This window comes from Callorhinchus milii, unplaced genomic scaffold, assembly GCF_018977255.1.
Source record: "Callorhinchus milii isolate IMCB2004 unplaced genomic scaffold, IMCB_Cmil_1.0 Scaffold15, whole genome shotgun sequence".
Lineage (NCBI taxonomy): Eukaryota > Metazoa > Chordata > Chondrichthyes > Chimaeriformes > Callorhinchidae > Callorhinchus > Callorhinchus milii.
Window position 1 is genome coordinate 5,983,583 of NW_024704756.1, and position 24,330 is coordinate 6,007,912.

General features: G+C 37.7%; 1 protein-coding gene across 5 annotated transcripts in view; it reads right to left on the bottom strand.

Moving 5' to 3' along the window:
* Nucleotides 1–24,330, bottom strand: part of diaph2 (diaphanous-related formin 2) — a 275,153-nt gene that overhangs the window by 92,091 nt on the left and 158,732 nt on the right. For all 5 annotated transcript variants that reach the window (XM_042340670.1, XM_007891859.2, XM_007891858.2 and 2 more), the window contains one exon: nt 940–1,064. In XM_042340670.1, the coding sequence (XP_042196604.1) occupies nt 940–1,064 (125 nt within the window). The remainder of the gene's footprint in view (nt 1–939; nt 1,065–24,330) is intronic.

Here is a 24,330-nt window from a genome sequence, read left to right on the forward strand (position 1 = left end):
AACCTATGCAGTGTTTTGAGGCGTTTTTAATGACATTACAGAGCTATTGTATTGATTGATATTTTCACAATTGTGAAAAATAGCAGAATTCTTAAAAAGATTAGTAAATTCATTGTGTAATTTACAATAATCCTTGCATTTGATAATAGTGCTTCACAGGATTTTACTGTGAAGCCCAGTGACTATCCACAGCATTGGGAAGCCTCCAAGGGTGAAAGGTGCTAATACACATGTAATTTTGTATTGTACTGCATAATTCCACTGCATTGATGCAACATGAAGCAGTGTAATTAAAAGAAAATACATGCCATTTTTCCAGTATCAACAGCATTTTACATATATCCACATTTCATTTTTCATATTCTGTACACCACAAATCTGTTGCAGTAGCAGCGCATCAATTGTTTCTTCTTTGGAATTGTACATTTCCTTTTGTCTTTTTTATAAAAAAACTAGTGGCTCTTACGTTTGATGAATATAGCATTTTGGGAATGAAAAACAAGGTATAAAAGTCAATTAACACAAGTAGCTCTTAATCAGAGGTCAATAACTGTAAGAGTCATCAATTTCCTTCATAAATTTAAAAAAAATGATATGCAGTCATAGTTTGATGTAAGTCTTTGCAATGAAACAATCCCTGTAATCCAAAGCTACAAACCAATTTGATATTTCACCCATGTCCATGAAATCTAAACTGGTCATCAGCACAGAAATACTTTTAGAATGTAATAATTAAGCTAAGCATACATTAAAATCCATCCATGCATTGCAGCGTCCACCACTATTATTTTATCTTTATCAAATACCATTTTTCGTATCACGTTATCACAAAAGGGCATTGAATGGCATGGAATAGTTATATGGGCCAATGTTATTATATCACTAAACATTTCAAACATTCATCCCAACATATAACGTGATTAATCAAAAAAAGGATATGGACATCTTTTCCACAAACTTATCATGTTCGTCTTCTGTGTGGGAAAACTTCTTGATGTCATTTTCAAGGCGCTGAATTTGCTGCTCCATGGCAAGTAAACTGCTCTTGAGGTTCTGGTCTGAAACTGAACAAGAACAGAACTTAATGGAAAAAAAACTACCTCAGTAGTTTGACAAGGATACCGTCACCTATTACAGGCAGTTTCCAACCGAACAAAATGGGTTTATAATATTCTCGATCGTTTTCCCAAATCACTGGATATAAAATCTTTGACATTTAAAGATGTGCAAAAAACATGGAAAAAAAGGCTGACATCACCATGTAAATTACAGAGATGTCATAATTCTATTCGTTCAGCTTTACAACTGCTCCATTTCCATTTAAATGAAATTAAGTGTAATATTTCATTTTTTTTATTTCCAGTGCAGTTCAACAGCTGAAATTACAACCCTAGAATATGGTATGAGATCTACTAATATGAAAATAGAACTTGTAATCCCTGATATTTGCTTAGTACTTTTGCTGTTTAGAAATAAATTACTGGTAATATAAATATCAAATGTGATGATGTCAAGATAAATTTACACTGTTAATCATATCATAAACAAGAAAACATACTATTTTAAGTACATAAATATCACATATCTGTGTAGAAAATTAGACCCACCCATTCACAAACATGAGTAGCATGTAGGTTTACATTGATACTGTGAAGGTGTAAAACAATGCCAATGACTTGATTAACAAAATAACGGAAGGAGAGTTTTTGTTGGGAGATTTTTTCTTGTACATTTGTATTACCCTTCAATGTAATTTTCATTAAATTTTTGCTGGAAATCAGTTGCAAAGGCATGAAGGAAGGCATAAGCATGTTGTATTTTAATCTGTTGCTGTATAGGAATCTCGGTTCACGCCTCCAATTTTAGACGCAGTGAGCTCCCGTTTTCGCTAGAGGCATTGCTGAACAGAAAACAACGTGAAAATATTTGGACTCACTGTGCATTCATACAAAATCATCATGTCTAGAAAACGACAATGTCATATGTTCTTCCCACTTACAGAATTAAACCTTGAAATGACAGGAATTTCAAATAGAAATGCTGAGGTTTCACCAGAAGACTCTTTAGAATGATGAATCAACCGGTAATAATAATAATAATAATAATCCTTGCATTTGATATAGCGCTTTTCACGTCAGGAGGACGTCCCAAAGCGCTTCACAGAACACACTGCAAAGTGAATTGACTGTATATTTGTGGGCGAACGTGGCAGCCAATTGTGCACAGCAATGTCCCACAAACAGTCATATATTGAAAATGACCAATTTATTATTGTTTTTGGTTTTTGGAGGGATTATTATTAGGCTCTGTGTGGAGTAAGGAAACTTGCCCAAGGTTTCGCCCTCTGCCTGGAATTGAACTCAGGTCTCTCGCTTGCAAAGCGAGTGCTCTAACCACTGAGCTACAGGACTCCACATCACATGATTTGAAGGTTACTGAGATATCTGCATATTTTCTTACAGCAATCCATAGCACCGTTATTGTAATCACCCATATGTTCCAAGTCTATTCAATCACATGTCAATATGCCTTGAACAGTTTTATAATTGTCTTGTCTGGACAGTTCTTCAGTGATCTGATCTGTACACGTGCAGTTGTAAATCAATGTAAATTGCCATATCACCATATATGGATTGCATATACAGAACATCCCCATTACATGTGGCATTTCGGATCCAAAAAATTAGACGCCATATTATAACAGGCCTGTGAAAAAATTCAAGTCAGTCGTAACAGACGTGGTTGTTAGGTTGCTACTGATTTCACAGCCAGCTCTAGTGGTAAAAACAGGGTCAGACTTATGTTATTTTCAAAGTCACAATGGTAATCCTCACCTATCAGGCATGTCACTGTTGGTGCAGCTTATACAGACCTGTTCAAATATAAATGTTCTTGCAAATGGAATGACCAGCGTTTAGGAGGACTGCTTTCAATTGTTCAGCAACACAAAAACTCAGTCTATGGGAAACAAATAGATTCTTCCTTCGTCTCACTCCCTCCCTGCACACACCCACCCAGACAGATACTATGCATGCATGATCTACCAGATCTCCAAGGAAAAAAAATTAAAAAGTTGAAAGACTTGAAGATTTTATTTTGTTTCAAATGTCAGTTGGAAGCAATTTTCCCAGGACAGTGTAGTTACTCTCAGACTTCCTCGTGCCCTACAAAGCTGCTTTACTGACATCTTATGGTTCCCGAATGATTCAAGGCAGTCCAAAATCCACTCCTCAAGTCTCTGTCCAACTGTTGCAGTTGAATAGAAAGTTTACAGCATAGGATTTCAGGATTTTGCTATTAACTGCAGATTTCAGAGTAAATGAATCTTGAGCCGGAGTTGCCATGAACATGTTGAATACTGAAGAGCAATTTCAGAAACATCCAAAAAATAGAACATGCTTTTGATATTGATTGTTGAGAACAAAATGAAATAAAATGTTGTACAGTTTGTCTGGTCAAAGATGTTTCCAATTCTATGCTTTAAGACTGTAAAACTTGTGAGCAACAAGAAGCACTTCTTTGAGAAGATGGATTCCTAGAGCAAGAGCCATTACCGGGCTTAGTCACACACGATTGGATCAGTGCCAACGAACAGGTTAGGAATCATGTTGCCATCCTTAACTGCAAAAGGTATTTGGGTGAGATCAGACCATGAGAAAAAAATGGATGGTGTGGAGGGGAAATGAAAGAGACATCATTTTTAAAAATAAAGATTAAAATAATTTGTATATAGTATCAGAGAGCACAAAATTCATACTTGGACCATCCTGGTGATAAATCCTTTAATTTTACAGAAGAATCCACGTTGTTATGCAATATTACAATACTAAACTATGTAACTAATGCATTGAAACTAATTGTAATTTAGTTTCAATGTCCATAGATTTTTATTTTAAACTCCCAAATATCTCTGCAAATAAAATAAAGATATTTACAGAAACATTCTCATCGCTGCTCTAACAGAAGGTGTTAGCCTGAATAACGCAGTCAGGACTAAAAGGTTAACATGAATTTCTTACCATTATGTTCCTATTGTGAATGACCTCAGCTAATACTGTTTTCACTTAAGAATCTAATTACAACTTTAAATCAAAATGTAATATTGTTCATAAGTCACAAAGAAAATTTTAATTATAGTGAAGTATATAAAAATGTAAAGTAGCAGGTTGCAATTCATATCTTGCAATCAGTGAGCTTGAAACGTGCTAAGAATGCCCCTGGAACAGATGGTAAAATAGAGCACTATAGTGTTTACAGGTAAACAGTTCTTTCCCTTCCAGCTGTTACTCTGCCTATGATCATTAGACTGTTACTGAACTCCAAGGAGCAACACCAGTCATTTGCAAAAAGATTAACTATCTTAAGTAAAAGAATGTTTATAATTGGGATGCATGGCAGCTCTTACGTCTTGTTTATGTATTCTGAATCGTCCCTCCTGGGGAAACAACCATCCTGTTTATTCTGAGGAATGATTTCACAAACAAGGAGAGAAAACTGCCAGCTAAAAGACATGGGGACGGAGCATCAGTGTGATTTGCTTGTGCCTACTCCAAGCTCTTCTGCTTTTGTCCTGAGTGCAATTGGAGTAAAATGTAATCCACTGACTATTCACAATTTAGCCAAAAAGTAGAACCATAAACTATAAAAAGAGGAACAATTATTTTTGACTTGACTAATTTTTAGATTGATCTTGCTCAATTTTTAATACGAAATTGACATGTATAGTTATTAGGACACATACATCTACCAAATACTGCTCACAACGGCTGGTAAAAGCTACATTGCTGCCAAGGGCTTGCTGCTGTTCAGCTCTTAAAGTTTCATAAAGCAGAATTATTTTTCAGGACATGAGTTTCATGGAAACAGAATGTTACATTTCAGAGTACAGGTATGAACAAAGCCAGACATGCTCTGTTATAAGTACATTTTATTCTACAGAATAAGAATGGTAGTCACGCAGTTACCAAAGGTTCATATTGTCCTGGTTGGAGAAGCAAGTATGACAAAATATGGGACATTCTGAAAAAAAAATTCTTCTCAGAAATAAGTTTATGTATCAAATAATCTATGTAATATGCCAGAAATACAACAACAACATTACATTTATAGAGCGCCTTTCACATCGGGAGGATGTCCCAAAGCGCTGAACAGTCAGATGTCTGGGCCCGAGTAGTATGGTGGAGGGGTGGTGTAGGAGTGAGGGAAGGCAGAGAGGTAGAGGGAGACCAAAGGCACGGTCGAAGAGAAGGGTCTTGAGACCGGCCTTGAAGGAGGCAAGGGAGGAAGCGAGGTGAGGGGACCGTGGGATGGAGTTCCAGAGTGTGGGGGCAGAGAGGCTGAAAGCCCGGCCACCGATGGTAGGGCAGGTCAGGCGGGAGACATGGAGCAGTCCGGAGCCTGATGAATGGAGCGAGTGGGCAGGTTGGTAGGGAGTCAGCAGGTCAGAGAGGTAGGAGGGGGCAAGGCCATGGATGGCCTTAAAGGTGAGGACGAAGATCTTGAACTCGATCCTCTGGGGGATGGGGAGCCAGTGGAGTCGGGCGAGGGTGGGAGTGATGGGGCCATGGAGCCTGGTGAGCGAGAGTACACGAGCTGCATAGTTTTGGATGATCTGCAGCTTGTGAAGGGAAGAGTTGGGAAGGCCAATGAGGAGGGAGTTCTCGTAATCAAGCCTTAAGGTTAAATTATTTATTGGTTGTATTGAACCAAATGTGCCACTTTATGTAATTTAAGTGTTATTTAAGATCAGCTTGATTAGTTGTTGAAAACATACACGTGTTAAGGCATCATCAATTTAAGGGTTTGCTAATAAAATGAGTTATTTTCACAAAACTGAATTTATTTTGAATTTGTAGAGAAAGAACATCCAAATACAATATCTTTCTCAGGATGGAGACTATGGACAATGTTACGAGGATAAACTCTAGCTCCTTCAAAATCTAAAAACTCCAATTCCTATTCATTGAAGAGATAAAAGTAAAGACCTTGAACTTTCAGGGGAAAAAAGGAATAGTAAAACAAAGGGAAAGCAATTAAGTATCATCTATGTTAATAGCATGAAAACAAAAGGAGCAGTCTTTGATTAAAGACAGACATGCTTAATGTGTGATAACTCTGCTCTTCATCTCATGAGACTGGCCAGTAATTATTGTCTTGGAAAAATATTATAATTTTCAAAATATCTAGTGTCATTTGAATGGTAAAATATTATACATTCCAAATTTATGTTAACTTATTTAGATGATGAGCTTGGATTAACTGGGCCATCAGAGGAAACTGTTAAAGAGGATGTTTTTGCAGATCATTTGTAAGAAGTAAAATGTTTGAAATATAGCCTCTGTCAGAGTCAGGTACAGATGTTACTTTTACTCCATTGACCAAATTTCAATACTTAGCCTCATTTTATTCATCAATTTGAACTTCTTACTTTAACCATTTCAACTTACATATGGTGTATGCCTCAACACGCAAATACAACTTTGATATCAGTAATCAAAGCATTGCGCATTGCTTACCACAGATGCCAGAAGCAACAGCTAAATTACTACAATTGGTAAATGTATCTAACGGTAAAAGCCCTCCATGTGCCACCAGTTTCAAGGCACATGGTAAACTTCCACAGACATGCCCTTGAGCATTGCAGCATTTAGTCAAGGAAGGAAAGGAGGCCTTGTGTGTGTATATGTACACATATATATAATATAACATGTATATATTATTATATATAATATATATACTTGTATATATAATATATATATCACAACTGGACAACAGAAGCTGATTAGAAAGGTTTCTGCCCACTACTCTTTTACAGCCAGTCTAATGGTACTACGGATTAAAGTAATTTTGAAGCCTTGTCAGGATCGGAAATGTAACTTTTAAATAAAATTTTAAAAACCCTCAAATCTTATGGAGTGAGCAGTAAAATTAACCAAGCACGAGAGTGGATAATCTGGTAGCAGCATGCAGGGGAAGATGAATGAGCTGGCAAATATAGGCACGATTGTTAGCTACAGAACTCAGAGATGGCTGGGGAAGCAAACCATGCATTACAAAAGAGGAGAAGCAGCAGAGAGAACCAGACTCAACTCTGTTAAGAAAGAAACAACACATGTTACAAATAGCTGCTGAGGGAGGAAAGGATTTCACTTCTATCCAAACAATATACCCAAAGGAAACAAAACACACAGAGGATAAAAGGGAAAACAGCCAACAGAAACAAATGTACACTATATATAATGAGGAATGCGAATTATAAAGTAAAGAATTTCACTAAATTAGTTAGCTAATACATCTGCAGTTCAGAATTATATTAGTCAATGATAAATAAGAGTTGTCAGAGTGACTATGGAAACTGCAGTAAAGTAAGAAATAAGGTTGTTAGTAACTTCTACCAATTTATTCTGCGTGATCTAAATTCCAAGAACTGAGAGTGTAATATTCTCTCTTTCCCACTGCTCATCCCATCATATATACAAGGGCAGCAATGCGGCAGCACAAAGCACATGTGGCAGAATTCAGGCAAAAGTCTATGATGGTGTATGCACTGCCAACTCAAGTGCAGCTGAACACCTATAACACATAACCAGACCATCTAAATTGGTGGAAATATCTTTAAAAATCTGTAAGATAAAAGTGACATAACCCCAACAAGCATGAAGGTGAAACATCGAATAAAGAATGACACGCCAGGTGAACTTCTTGAAGAAATTGCAGGCAGTCAAAAGCAGAGTAACCAAGTGACTTCACATCAGAGGACAGCATGCAATAACCTGTTAACTGGCATCTTAACAAAAAAAAGAGAACATCTGCCATCCTAGTTATCTAGACTAGAGGATATCCATAGAAATAAAAGTGCTCCTTGCCAGATTAAGATAACAAATTTTCATTTGTCACCCTCATGTGTATTCACAGGCTTTGAGTGAGGATCAGGTAGGGAGGAATGAGTAAAACACAATAAACCATAGAATGGCAAGACAGGGCACAAGAATGAGCAAAACACAATAAACCATAGAATGGCAAGACAGGGCACAAGAATGAGCAAAACACAATAAACCATAGAATGGCAAGACAGGGCACAAGAAGGCTGAAGACAAGAATATTCCTCAACTGCGTGAGCGTTACATGCTGATCTCCTGGCTAACAAGCCCCCAAATAAAATTGATCATTCACTTCAGGCTGTCTGTGGGACATTGCTGTGTGTAAATTGGCTGCCTCAGTTGCCTACAAAATAAGTCACTACGCTTCACAGTAAATCCTGTGAAGCGGTTTGAGACGACCCACTTTCAAATCCCGCCTAAAGACCTTCCTTTTTGATCGTGCTTATGGTCCACTCTCACTCCCTCTCCCCCTGGCTCAGGGTCAGACTCCATCACTATCAAGCGTTCCGGGATGCAAATATAAATGAAAGTTGTTATTGTTGTTGTCTGTTGTTTCCAGGAAATGCTTTTCAGGCCAATTTGCTTTTAGTTTTTGCAGGTCAGGAAGAAGCACACCAATAGCTAGAACTGAGCCCAATGTCAACTGAATGCAAATAAGCTTTCTGTTATTTGTTTTCCACCGAGTTGAATCCGATTCGGCTGCTTTCAGTTTCTGATATTTTCAAATACACTAACATGGCTCTCTTTCAAAAAAACGTGCAAAATGTTATCAGATTATAAATTGCAACAGGATAAGCAAAACACCAGAAAAATTTTAATTGGCAAACCTCTTTTGTGGACAGCCGTTTCCACAACCACAGGTTGGAATTTTTATGAATAAAACAGTTGATTTTGCTGAAGAAGCATTTTCAGAGGAAAATTTGTTATTTCGTACACCAAGGTTTTCTTTACTGCCATATTTCAGGGCACCTTTTACAAAAGGCAGGCAGAGTCTTCACTACCTATAGCAGGTATTATCTGCTTCAAGTTTAGTGCCAGTCCCATTAACATATTGGAGCTGTCGAAATTACCATTAGAATTAATGCTTTGGGTTATATATGTGCTCCACTTATGAATCCTTCAGAACACTTTTAGTTAATCTGCCAATTTTATTGCTTACACATTTCTTCATTCCTTTTCTGTTTATGGTTGTCATTCAGGAATGGGAATACTTTTGTACATGCTGGAATAACTTAACTCATGTTCTCAGTAGCAAAATACAGTCAATTCACTTGTCAGTATATCCTGTGAAGCGCTTTGAGACATCTCAAAAACGTGATAAGGCACTATCTCAAATGCAAGGATTATTATTATTATTAAAGTTGCCAACAGGTGAGTGGGAAGAATCCTGACCACCATTGTGACATATTGACACCTTCAGAGTAGGCTACAATGTTCCAGCCAGTTTAACATTCCAGCCCTCTAAATCCAATGTACCGCACTAAACCTGGACAGGTTTATTCAATGCATGGTCATGTTCTGGAACAATTCCCAACCATTCCCAATGTCACTCACAGAATTGCAGAACATTAAGAAAATCAAATATTAACTGGCAGTTATTCTAGGAACTGCTGCAGAGGTAGCCAATGGTAAAGATCACAGCCATTACACAGCAGTAGACCTTCAAGTATTACTTACACAATTTCAACAGTACCATTATCAGGTAGCTAATAAAATGGAAGCTTAATGAGCAATTACAGATTTGACTTCTTTTGTAAACCAACGGGGCAGGGAGTACAAGTGATTATAAATTATTTCAAGGGCACTGGAGATTGGTCAAGATGGATTACAACAGACAAAACACTCCTTGAATTATTTTCAAAGGTGGCAGTGATATCTGCATAGGCACATTTACTCAAAAAACAAAAGGTTTTTTTTGCGGTCAAATTGCACTGGCCAAAATTATTACTTAGCAGGGGAGGAGATAATCTTTGCTAGTAATTAATTTTTTTAACGGAAATTAGTTATTGTATGCATTAACATTCCACTTACAGCTTCAAGCTATTCAGAATGTAACTGCAAATGTCATTTCCCATTTTCAGAAGCAATAGTTCTGAACTATTGGCAGCAATGACCGATAAGAAACCAATACATCTGCTGTAAGGCTTTTAGGATAACATCTGCGCCTTATCTAGTGTCAAAAGAGCTGCACTTACTCTGTCACTAAAAAGGCAAGCCCCAATCTCACAAGAGATATTTTTGAAGCAAATGTTCCACAACAAATAACATATAATGTTCACTGAACATTTATTATAGCATGTTTTTTCATTATAAAAAGAGCTAAATCTGCTCGGGTCCAAATTCCTGACTATCCAGAGCCTTGGGACATCGTCCGACGTGAGGGGCGCTATACAAATGTAATTTTGTATTGTATTATATCTATAGCACAATTTCAATTAAAATTATAGCTGCTTTCATATTATCCGAATCCAGTCACAATGTGGAGCATAAACGCTGCCATAGACCAGTTGGGCGGAATGACCTGTTTGTGTGCTGTATATTCTATGTAATTCAGGCTTTTGTCACACTGCGAATAATATAGAAGTGAAACTTTATTAAACCACTACGTTTGCACATTGCCATGTGCTTTAATGTCCTCTGAAACTGGGGCATTCATTGCGTGTGTTCACAACTGTGTCTGCACATGTTGAACCTAGTTACCGAAGTGAGTCCACTGACTTAATGGGGTAGCACTGGACTCATTCCAGTACCTAGATTGATTGAGTTTATTCATGTTGTGGTAGTTCAGTTACAATACTGAAAGCAATATCATATGAATAGTCAGAGCTCTGTGTTTGGATGGTCTAATAGTTGTGCAAATCTGACAATATAACTGAATTAGGGAAAGATTTAATGGCCTATTGAGTCACTCATAAGATAAGAAAATTGACAAGAAGAGGCCAATTATTTCAGTTGAAAGTCATTGTACATGTCTGTACCCATTAATTGCAACCAATGTTTCATATATTTGCTGGTATTTAGATATTAATACAAATTGGATAAATCACAGTCCTATCAACAAATTTATGTTCCAACTATTAATACAGTAAATTCCTGATAACATGGCACTGTGTTCACTGACAATATCCCAACCGCATTTGGTGATAAGGCGCTTTAACAAATGCAAGAATTATTATTTATTTATGTATATACATGCCTAACTCACCACTCTGGATAACTCATCACTGAGCCTTTTTCCTTGGGAGTGATGAGTTATCAGGACTACAGTAATAGGTAATAGATGTAAAAAAAGAAAAAAAACTCCCATGCAAGCAACCTATGCTTTTGCTTCCCTATCTCTCAGATAGGAAAAAAACAACAATGTTGTTTATGCCCAATAGCAAGATTGGAACAGTACCTTTTAGTCAGGTACAATATTTCGAATGATCCACCCTGCTTTATGAATTGATCTTCAGCTCCTTTGTGGCTCAGTGAGTAAATGTATTGTGTAGTATGGAGTCATACGAACCAGTTAGGCCAATAATTACTATCTAAGATTACAGAAGAAAAATAGTAATTCTGATGAGGTACCTAATGACTGCCAGCATCCGTGAAACTAGACCACACCACATGTCACTATCTTCAGGAAAGGAGGGACAAGGGTAGAAACTGCAGGGAAAAAAATCATTTATTTTCAATGACTTCTCTGTTTAGTGCAATATTGAAAAAAGGTAATACAATTCACCAATTTGGTACCTTGAGGGTATGAATAGTCATGCTACAGAAGAAACAAAAATAGATTCTGAAATAATATATTCGGAATGTTAGAAAATCAAAATCTGATACTTGGAAGAAACATATGAATTTCAGGAATATTATCACCCAAATTTATAATACTTATTCATTGATTTGATAAGTTCAACAGTTGCAAATGACATCCATATAATGCACAACGCATGCCCAAATCAGACGTTGTCTTCCAAAAAATATTGTTAAAGAATTTTCTTATTAAAAGAATGTTCAGTGAAGATAGAGAACATGCCTTATGGCATATTGGCATTTTATTAGCTCCTGTAAAATTATGGAGCCATCGCCGGGAGTTGCAAACAATGCTTACAATATATTCAGCTGAACTTTAATGGTGGGAGGGGTTCCCTGAGTTTTTTTTCAAAAAGTCATAATAAAGTGCAACTTTGAAACATGCTCCAGATTTTATTAAAAAAGGGCATTATCATCTGCTAGACAACCAAACAAAGTGATCACAGCATACGGACAAGGCAATGGTTGTACCAGCAGAAGACCTGCACAGCAGGCCACACAAATGGCTGAAGATGAGGTTTTATTAGTGGGAATCAATGACTGCTTGTTGGAAATGTATGTTTATATGAGTTCTGCAGGAGCAATTGAAGTCCAAAGCTTTAAAATGTTAAATAACGTACAATATTAAGAATGTTTGTTAAACAAACATTTACCACTTGCTTGATTCTATCTCTTTCAACAGTATGAGGCTACTTAATTTCTTACCTCACAAACTGACTTTTTTTTCTTAAAGGAATTACTGGAGAATAATTTTAAAGACTGAAAAAGGGCAAACATTTTTAAGATTTGTAAGGGAACTTTCTTAAAAGATAGAAAGGCAAGCTAGAACTTTTTTGAGTGGAGGCATTCTGGGAGCTAAACAGGTTTTTTTCAAAAAATGAAATTGGAAGCATCTGCATACAGATTACATCAGATATCTGCATAAAACAAACAGGCATCCAAGATTAATGTCCCATAGTTTCTTAAAGCTTCTTAAGAGGCAGAAATCCTTCAAAATTTTCCTTCATTAGAAATCCTAATTGAATACCAATAAATATGTGGAGAACACCAAATGAGCAAACCAAACCACCAAAACTATAGAGAACACCATAACTATTTCTTCCAGACATGCATATTAAGAGACTAGATGATTAACATTGTCACTGCCATTAGACATTGATGCTCACATTAGAATTTTGCAAAATCTGTCATAATTTAACTGTTGACAGGCAAACTAAAACACCACACTCTCCGAGGTGGGTTAAAGGCAAATGACAAAATGATTACAATATGTTTTCAACATATCTAATTGCTATAATTAATTTATTTTCATTGTGTTTTTTATGTAAAATAGTACTGGTTTTTGCAATGGTCATCTCACTATGACATAAATGTAACTACAATAATATATTTACAAGAATGATACTAGGGATGAGGAGAAGTTGGATCTATTTTCATTGATTCAAAGAGGGTTGAGGGGAACTAATAATGGTATACAAAATTATGAGACCATTTGAAAGGGTAAATAAGGAGAAGCCATTTCCACTAGTTGGAGAGTCAATGACTAGGGGCCATACTTGTAAGATAGACACAAGAAGAGTGAAAGGAGGGCTTAGGATATTTTTTTCTCCCAGGGAAGCGTGATGTGGAATGCCCTGTGTGACAAGTAAGGTAGTTGAGGCAGAGTCTAATGTGAGTATTAAGAAGGAAGTAGATAAGAATATTAAATACAGAGGCTTGAAGTGATATGCGGATAAGGCAGTGCAGTGGGATTGAATGAACATCTTGCTTTGAGATCTGTTGCATACTTAATGGACCAAGTGGCCTGCTTCTATGCTGCAAATTACTTTGATTCTATCTCATTAGCATTCAAGTGAAAGGTGCTTAAAATACACTTTTATTGTCCCTCTGTGTGTGTTTTGGATTATTTTCACGGGGAGAAATAATGTTGCACATCAATCAATAATATTTACCAATATGTTTGCTAACTAAAGATGGAAATGTTAGGTGAGCTCCAGCCCGATTGAGAGATTGAGTTTCAAATCCAACAGCTTCAGTTTTACCAATTATGTCAATATTGGAAACAATATTGAGTTCAAATAGCTTACCTAACGTATCAAGACAAATTTGATGGTTTAGGAAGCAAAACAAAATAAAATGCTGGGTTACTGGACTGTAGACATCTCAGAAATGACCAGACCATACAATGTTTATCTTAGAAATCATCAACATTGCTGCAGATGGGGTGCTCAATACAGATCAGAATGGGAGAAAGAAAATCAATCCAACTCCAACAGAATCAACCTACAAAACAACAACTTGCATTTATATAGCAATTCATGGGGGATAACACATCTCCGATGTTAAAATTAAGTATTAGCTCACTGTGGGGAAAATTAGTTCCGAAGCAAATGTCTAGACAAATAAACAAAATAAACAGTCCAGCAATGCACAAAAATATATTTGCAAATCATCAGAACTACCTGAAAGCTATTTAGACAGCTTTTGGCTCAGGTGGTGGCTCAATATTAACAGGAAACAGGATACACACAAAACATTACTTTCATCAACCTATCAGATATACTACGACATGTAATGATTTCAGAAGAGGTTATTAGAACATAATGTCTGAATAAAAGACTGGATTTACAAGAAGATAAAAGTGAAACACCAACTATAATGACTGTTCAACTATTTCAACTCCTCTAGAATATTACAGGAACACATGCCTCCATGACTTCTTAAAGAAAAAATGACATGAAATATTTTGAATAGTTCAGAATATAGCAATAGAATTGTATAAGCAACTTTGTCATGGAGGTCACAGATACCATAAACATATGAAAAAGAACGGATAAGAATTTTCCAGAGGGAAGAAAAAATACTGAAATAATTACCAATCATCTCGATAATTTGAAGAATCTCAACCAAACTTTAACTGAGGGAAGAATATAATGCATTCAAGCAAGGGTCTCTCTCCCTTTCCCCATCTTGAAACTGTGATTTGGCTTCTTCCATCCTATATACAATCCTCAAGGCTCAGAAATTATCTGATCATTAATGGTAATTAAAATATTGTTTGTTGAGCAGCCCTGTGGCAACCCAGCAGGACTCTCATCTTGTACTCCCAATAGTGATCAATGTAAGTTCTTGTGAGGGTTGTCAAATCAGCTTTTCTGCTAGGCAGATCCTAGCCAATGAAGTATATGGTCATGACCCAACTGTGCAGTGCCTTGGGACGTCCTCCTGACGTGAAAGGCGCTTTATAAATGGAATCTTGTTGTTGTTGTTGTATATCTACTTCTGGGAAAACAAAACTTGGCTGACCCAGAATTCAGAATTCATTTAGACATGCTCGGAAGTGATAACATATTAACAAAAACCTCTGCTGCAAAGGAGGTTAATCTGTAGCCTTCAAAATGTTTTAATGTTGAAAGTCTTTGACGTTGACCAAAACTCAAAGTGCTAATAAATGGGGTGCTGTTTCTCTAGCTGTTTTCACATATCCTGGTTCCTTTGTCTTGAATGTGCTTCCGTCAAGGTCATTATTTGGGAAAGTACTATTACCATATTGAGTGTTTTGGTCCAAAGGCTGTTTTATGAAGCAAATCGCTATTAGTACATCCAGTGTCTGATGAAGTGGCGCAATCGTTTTGTGTCCTCAGAGAACGTACCATTTCAGATTTGTCAATCTGAGTAACAATTCCAATGCTAAACCTTGAAGCAGATTTGCAGCAGAGTTTTCTACGGCGCTCAATGCCCTGTATTGAAATATCACCTCACTAGCTAGTTTTAATACATTAATTACAATTTTGTTAAAAGCCTCAATTGACTTTTTTCACACAAGGGCGAAACCTTGGGCAAGTTTCCTTACTCCACACGCCTAATAATAATCCCTCCAAAACCAAAAACAATAACAAATTGGTCATTTTCAATCTACGACTGTTTGTGGGACATTGCTGTGCGCAATTGGCTGCTGCGTTCGCCCACAAATATACAGTCAATTCACTTTACAGTGTGTTCTGTGAAGCGCTTTGGGACGTCCTCCCGACGTGAAAAGCGCTATATCAAATGCAAGGATTATTATTATTATTATTATTGTTGTTCTGAAAAGCTCTCTTGCAGTGCTTGGGGTGATGAAAGTTAAAGGTGAGAAAAAGCTGAAAATGAACCTAATACATACAAATAATCTGCCTTCTTCATTTGACACATCAGATTTATGTAGAAAATTTGTTTTTCATAAAAATTGCACTCCATAAAATCAGATCTACCTGCTCCATTTGCCACATGATTCGTAAATATAACAAATGTTGCTATTTGGTGTGTGGTGGAACTCATTCATAAAATCATAGAATGTTACAGGACAGAAATAATACGTTCGGCTCATCAAGGCACATTTGTGTTTTCCCCACGAGCCATCTAACCTAATTCCATTCTCCTGCGAGCTATCCACATCCTCTAAAATTCCAGAGGAAATAACCTTAGGTTTAACAATAACTTAGGACATGGGTTTCCAAAGTTTCTGGGCTCAAGCCCTCCCAAGGATAGGTACCAAAGCCCCAAGTCCTTCCAGAACATTAGGTCGCCTGACAGAAGATCCCACCACGCGCGCACACACACACACGCACACACACACACACACACGCTGGCGTGGGATTCCTATGGAGCAGCAAAATCTCCCTCCCTCCCTCCCTCCCTCCCTCCTCCACAGCCTCTACAAAAGGCTGCCTTTAAATACCTTGTAATGGAACTACGGGATTATTGATCATTAATTGATCATTAATCTACACTGCACATATGTTTCAATGCAGCCGGTAAATGCACATGCGGTAGTTTGTCACTTCAGCTTGTGCACATTGTGGTGATGGTCAAGACTACATTTCCCATGATTCAATGCAACTGGTAAATCCAGGACTAACCGATGATTAGAGAGCAGGATTACGAATTAGGAGATGATTAGTACGACTCGTCCAAAGAAATCTAAGTGGTTTCGATAGGAAACTGAATGGGACTTGGGTGCCTGCAAGATTTAAGCGATTGTATGATTTATGGCTTGTATGGCTTTACAAAAGGGAAGTCATGCTTAACGAATCTTTGAGAGTTTTTTAAGATGTATCTAGCAGGTTAGATGGGTGGGAACCAGTAGATGTAGTATATTTAGATTTTAAGAAGGCATTTGTCAAAGTGCCACACAAAAAGGCTATTGCACAAGGTCCACGGGATTAATGGGAACATATTAGCATGGATTGAAGAGTGGCTAACAGGTAGAAAACAGAGAGTAGGGATGAATGGGTCATTCTCAAATTGGCAGGATGTGACTAGTGGAGTGCCACAAGGATCAGTGCTTGGGCCTCAGCTATTTACAATTTACATCAATGATCTAGACGAGGACATTGAATGTAACGTATCTATATTCACAAATGACACTAAACTAGGTGGGAGAGTAAGCTCTGAGGATGAGGCAAAAAGATTGCAACAGGATATAGATAGGCTAGGGGAGTGGGCGAGTAGGTGGCAGATGGAAGTTAATGTGGGGAAATGTGAAGTTATTCACCGAGGCAGCAAAAATAGAAAAGCAGATTATTTTCTAGAGGGGGAGAGATTAGACAGTGTTAGTGTTCAGAGGGATTTGGGTGACCTTGTACATCAGTCTCAAAAAGTTAGTTTGCAGGTGCAGCAAGCAACTAAGAAGGCAAATGGCATGATAGCGTTCATTGCAAAAGGTTTAGAGTACAAGAGTAGGGAAGTCTTGCTGCAACTGTACAGGGCCTTGGTGAGACCGCACCTAGAGTACTGTGTGCAGTTTTGGTCTCCTTATTTAAAAAAGGACATACTTGCCTTAGACGGGGTGCAGTGTAGATTCACTCGGTTAGTTCCTGGGATGAGGGGACTGACCTATGAGGATAGGCTGAATAAACTTGGGCTATATTCACTAGAGTACAGAAGAATTAGGGGAGATCTTATTGAAACATATAAGATTCTTAAAGGGCTGGATAAAGTAGGCACAGAGGGATTGTTTCCCCTGGTAGGAGAATCTATAACCAGGGGTCACAGTCTTAAAATTAAGGGTCAACCTTTTAGAACAGAGTTGAGGAAACATTTCTTCACTCACAGGGAAGTGAATTTATGGAATTCACTACCCCAGAAGGCTGTAGGTGCTCAGTCCTTGAACATCTTCAAGGCTGAGATTGATAGATTTTTTAAAAAATAGAGGGATTAGGGTATATGGGGATAGGGCAGGTAATTAGGTTAGGTCAGAAGATCAGCCATGATCTTATCGAATGGCGGGGCAGGCTCGAGGGGCCGAATGGCCTACTCCTGCTCCTAATTCTTATGTTCTAAGACTTATTCAAGTTTTACCGTATATGTTTTAACGTGGTTCTCACTTTAACAACCTTGAAAGCTGAGTGGACCATTGTGGTCTGAATATACAACATTCTGATCCCAAACTTTAGTTCTCAAATGACTGCATGATATTTCAAACTGAATCAATGCCAGGTCCTGCTATTAGAAAAATAATTACAAGTCACATAGGAGGTTAGTTTTCTAAGTGATCTCTAAAGAATGGGTACACAAGATGCAATAATTTTTCACGAAGGTTTCAAGAATGGTAAGTATAAATACTTGCAATATTCTACTTACAACATGTATCATTTGCTATTAATGACATGCAGGTTTCATTATTAAACTAGTACTGCAATGAGCTTACTGGACTGAGAGAACGCCAGTTTTGAAACTCCATTTGGAATAAAACAGTTAACAATTTTATCCAGCAACATGCAACAGGGGTGGACCATTGGGCCAGCTATTCCACACATTCAACTTTTAAAAAAAAATCATTCAACCCATCTATTTCATCAACTCAAATCTGTCAAGTTGAAGTTGTGTAAATACAAATATTTCACATTACAGGAAACATTCACTCAACAGTGCATTGTGTCAGCAATGTTTATGAATCATCCATAAAGCTTTTAGGTCAACATTGACATTATTTTTTTTTTAAAAAGTAAAAGTGTTTTTTCATTCAATAACTTGCTATGGAAATTTCCCAAATTACATTTTGTATCCTAACTGGCTTGCAAGTAAAAGGGAGGGGGGGAATACTACATTGATAACACTCTCAAAAATCTAGTCTTTTTTCCCTTCAATTGATTATGTGCATATAATTGCATTTAAAGTGGTCCTTGAAGTTGACAATAATTATAACAAACCATTCACTGAATCACCATTTTATAAACAAGTGGATTATTTGCAGGTGTGAGGCCAGGTGTGGGTAAAAGTATTGAACAAATAAAATAATCGAACATCCTACAGGACACAACAATCCCTATGCTGTTTGGGGTGAATTGTCATTCATGGTAGCAACTATTGACATTAGAAATTCATCTTTTTCCCTCCTTTTATTTATTCTATCATAAGCCTTGAATCAGAATCAATTCATCTTGGATTTCCTCAAATTGAGAATGAAAATCATTATTGTGCTGAGACAATTCTCATTCCTGCAAAACTGACAACATGCTCATGTTTGTACCAACACTTTACTATCTTGTTCAAAGCTGATTGTTAATATGTATACCAGTTACAGCCAGTAAAGATTCAAACTGGCTGATCAGAACACGTTTAAAATGGCATCATAATTGGTTATTTTTGTTGCAAACAAACATTATCACATCCTACAGAAGCTGACATTATTTGAATTTATTGCTAAAGGATACAAAAGAGCAATGTACCAACTGTATTTGTATTTCATCACTGCAAAAAATAGCATCCGCACACACTGCACCAGGTAATTGAGTATCGAAGACTGATTGAAGGACTTGACTTGTGATCTTGTTCTTCAATTAACCTGCCCATCTTCAATTTCCTGGTGAAGTGCCGTTGTTTGTCTATTATTACTCAATTGCCAGGCACTCAGAACTCATCATCAAGTAATGATGTTATATTCACTGTATACTATTCAATAAAAAATAAGTTTTACCATTTGCAGACAGTAAACCCCTGTAAGTAAGTATTTGATCTACTAAGATAAGTCAACTGAAATTTGAGGTCAAATGAACAATACAGCAAGACGCATTGACAATAACACTCAGCTGGTTATTATCTACCAGTAATGTGAAGGGAGCATTACTCCACACCAACACAATAAACTAATTAATGTTCAAATTAATTTTGTTAAAGTAAAACTAGTTTTTTTCCACTAAAAAAACCCCACATTTTACAAATAAAAAGTTGCCTAATTTTAATCTGCTTTCTGAATATTCAGTTTTTCATTAAATCTGAGCCAAACCAGAAAAAACAAATATTTTAAATTTAACAAAAGATTTTATTCAGAATCAGTTGTATTTATGTAAGTCACGTGGCAGAAAAGGCTCAATGACCCGAAAGGTGATGGATCCATTTTGCAGCCACCATAACGTATTTGTATCTTCTCATTTTGGAGTTCCGTGGATTATCATTGTTTTCATTAATTTTCTCGCTTCATGTTTAAGTAACACGCCAACTTCATTCCTTGTCTGCCATGTTATATTTACAATTGTTGAGTAGAACATACCAAAACGAAAGTGATAACACCAGACAGTGTCACCTTTCTTGAGTTAATCAAACTAATTTCAGTTTAATTTTTTTCACCAAAAACATACAAGTGTGATTTATAGACTTTGTCATGGCCTGTGGTAGGAAACAATAAACTTCTCCATTCAAGAAGCTGATCAGCCCTCACTTGTGGAGTTCTGTCTTGTAAGTCATTTCTGGCTCCAACCTATTGTTAAATACATTTCTGAAATGCATTGTACATCACACAAGTGTTTGAATTAATTGCACCTAAATTTAGAAAACAGATTCAACATGTTAATGAGGTCATACCGCACCAGTGAAATTCTACACTTACATCAATACATTGAAACATACCCAGGCTAATAAATTGCTTCATATAACATTACTTAGCTAGTCCTAAAGTATGAAAACAGTTAACAGGAAATATTACTTGAAGTTCACATGTAACATTTTGCATGGAACAAGCCAGACTTAATTTGACTTTATTTTCAGAAATGATCTGTTTGCATCATTACCCAAATGCAGTAAACAAACAGATCATTCTGACCCCCCACATACAGATAATGATGCATGCAAGGACACTATTTAATTGCTGATAGGGCCTCAAGCTGAATTACGTGACAAATGCAATATATAGTTGCATTTGGGGCAATGAAAGTTGACCATACTGGATAAATAATGAATCTTCAAGTGGAGGCATTAATAGATTTTTNATGCTGACTTTATTATTGAATAATATAATTAGTGTAAACTGCATCTTTTCTAAAGTATATAAGAAACAGTCTGGCTAAATAAATCTGTAACTTAAATTGATGTTAGTGTTCCAATTAGATCATTACATTTACTGGCTCCAATAATTAATTTGCATCATGCATCAAAAAAAATGTGGTTGGTTATCCTTAGGGGCTCCAAAGGAGCTCCATACGTGTTTCTAAGACTGAATTCAAAAAAATCAAGTGCTTAAAAGGATGATTTTAATCTCAGTACGATTTTTGTACATACTTAAAAGATAAGTGCAAAGTATTTAGGAATACACAATATGAATAGAGAGATCAATTGTGTAGCAATACTAATATCAACCTTGCATCAAATCAATTTAAAATACTAAACTGACTATTCTATTATGTATATATCAACCCGAAATTCTGGAACACTCTCCTTCAATCCCTCCATCTTGCCTCATCTCCCCCTTTTCAAGTCTCGCCTGAAAACCTTCCTTTTCAACCTTGCTTAGTCACCTACCCCCCCACTGACTCGGAGTCAGGCTCCACCACCATTAAGTACTCTGAGAAGCTCCCTGCGTGGAGGGCATTATTTAAATGTTATAATGTTATGTATAATGTAATTACATTATTCAAATATTGTCATGAAATCTTTATTATCCATCGGAATGGATGGATGGAATCTCGCAGTGCAATTACCACCGAGACGGAGTTCAAACTCCTGATCCACCTGCTTAAATAAACATGAAATGTTTTAAAAAAGTAATGATATTTTTGATCAGGAATTGCTATGAAAAGTTTCTTTAGGATGAAAGCATCAACTATGCAACTATCACAAGTCTTAGAATCTCCCATAATCCACAGCTATGTCAAACTATGTGAAGACAACCCCAATGTTCAAACACAAATTGAGTTACCCGTAAACCCGAGTTACCCGAAAGTTCAAAATTACTTGCATATATAAAGGTGGTTTACAATAAAGGCTGCACTTTAAAACTATAAATATTTAGAGAATGTCTTTTATCAACTGATCCAACAAATAACAAAGATTTTCAAAAGCAACTCATACTTCAATCAGAGAAGGTTTCTTTGGTGTCAGGGGACTAAAATGCTGTCAGAATTTGGCAAACAGTTCTGCTTGATTATCCCAAATCAGTAAGATTATATTTAATCATATAATTTAACCTTAACTGTCAACATAGAACTTTAGGGCATACAAATAAAATTGGCAAGGATGAAACAAGGCTAGAGATTAGAAGGATTTATTTTCCTTTCAGCGGAGTGGATATGTTACTCCCAGCAAAGCAGTGAGTGCCGTGTTGATTAACACCATTTAGAAGCTGAACATATGACTAGACAGCGACTGGATTGAAGGCAATAAAAGTAATTACAGATGAGAATCCATGGGATACTGGAAACATGGGAATGTCATCCCAAAATACACAATCAGTGATGGTCAAATTGTGGAAAATATGTAATATTAAGTCTAAAAGGATAGGCTGACATTTTTCTTCATTTATTATGATAGGGCCATCATATTAAGTATGTCTGCAGACTCCACGCCAGAACTTACCATCCAAGTAATTAAATTGAATCTACCAGTTACTGTTGTAAACATATAGAAAAATCCAAAGTCACCATTGAGTCTGCTTGGAGAACTTCTAATATTCTAAAAGAAGGAGGCAGTTGAACAAGACAGTCGAGAGGGGAGCTGAAGGCACGGTCAAAGAGAAAGGTTTTGAGACCGGCCTTGAAGGAGGAAAGGGAGGAAGCGGCAAAGGCACTGGGGGATGGAGTTCCAGAGCCTGGGGGCTGAGAGGCTGAAGGCCCGACCACCGATGGTAGGGCGGTTGGGGCGGGGGACGTGGAGCAGACCAGAGCCAGAGGAACGGAGGGTACGGGCAGGTAGGTAGGGGGATAGTAGGTCGGAGAGATAGGAGGGAGCAAGGCCGTGAATGGCCTTGTAGGTGAGGATGAGGATCTTGAAATCAATCCTCTGGGGGATGGGGAGCCAGTGGAGGCGAGCGAGGGTGGGAGTGATGTGGGCGCGGTGTCTGGTGCGGGACAGTACACGAGCTGCAGAGTTCTGAATGACCTGCAGCTTGTGGAGGGAGGTGCGGGAAGGCCGGCGAGGAGAGAGTTCCCATAGTCCAGCCTTGAGGTGACAAAGGCGTGAACCAGGTTTCAGCAGCGTGAGGGTGAGGTAATGCCGTAGTCTGGCGATGTTCCGGAGGTGATGGAAGGCGGTGCCAGTTGTGGTGCGGATATGAGGGAGAAAGGACAGCTCAGGGTCGAACAAACACCGAGGTTCCTGACTGGCTTTGAGAGGTGGAGAGTGCAGCCTTGGATGCTGATGGTGTCAGCGCCTGAGGTGCGGAGGCGCTGACGTGAGCCAATCAGGAGGGCCTCGGTTTTTCGCACGTTGAGCTGAAGAAAGTTGTCTCTCGTCCAGGACTCGATGTCGGACAGGCAGGCTGTCAGGACATCGGTGGTCGTGGAGTTGAGAGTAGAGGAGGAAAGGTAGAGTTGGGTGTCATCCGCATACATGTGGAAGTTAACTCCATGTCTGCGGATGATGTCACCGAGGGGGAGCATATAGAGGGTGAAGAGGAGGGGACCGAGGACAGAGCCCTGAGGGACACCACATGAGACAGTACGGGGGGTGGAGGAGAAGCCATTCGTCGAGACAAAGTGAAGACGGTGAGAAAGGTACGACCTAAACCATTCAAGGACAGTGCCTTGAAGGTTGAGGTGGGAGGACAAGCGGTGGAGTAGGATAGCGTGGTCGACAAGTATTCTGAAAGATTGAGATCAAATCCTACCATCCTACAATTTTGATTGCCCAGCCAGCGCTTTGAGAAGTCCTTCCAACATGCAAAGTGCTATATAAATGCAAATTGTGATTGTCAATGGGCCAAAGAGTTTTCTTCATTCAAACCTCTAATGACCTTCTGAATATTTAGCTTGTTTAGAATTTCCATGTGTAGGTGGGATGTGTGGAATTCTCCTTTCTGTTTGGATACTCTAAAGCATGGCGATGGGTTTCCGCCTGTGTGAGACACACGACTAACCATAGCAAAATAGCTCGATCAATTTTAACCACGTCAAACAGTTAAGATTGCCCCGGGTTCTAAACAAAAATACTGAACCGTAAAAAGAATCAGCTCTTGACATAAGACCGGCAAAAACAATTCCACTTTTTTGTAAATGGAATGTTCTTGCAATTTTGCTCACGACAATTTACTTTCAAAAGTTCCATAACTGGAGCTCAGGTCAGCATTCCAAAGAGATTTTCTAGCTGCTTTTAATCTTTTTAAATCAAACCTTCAATTCATTATTTTTATGAAAGAAAACTTTTTGCAGCACATACAGTATTTGGCTTTTGGGAGATCTCGTAT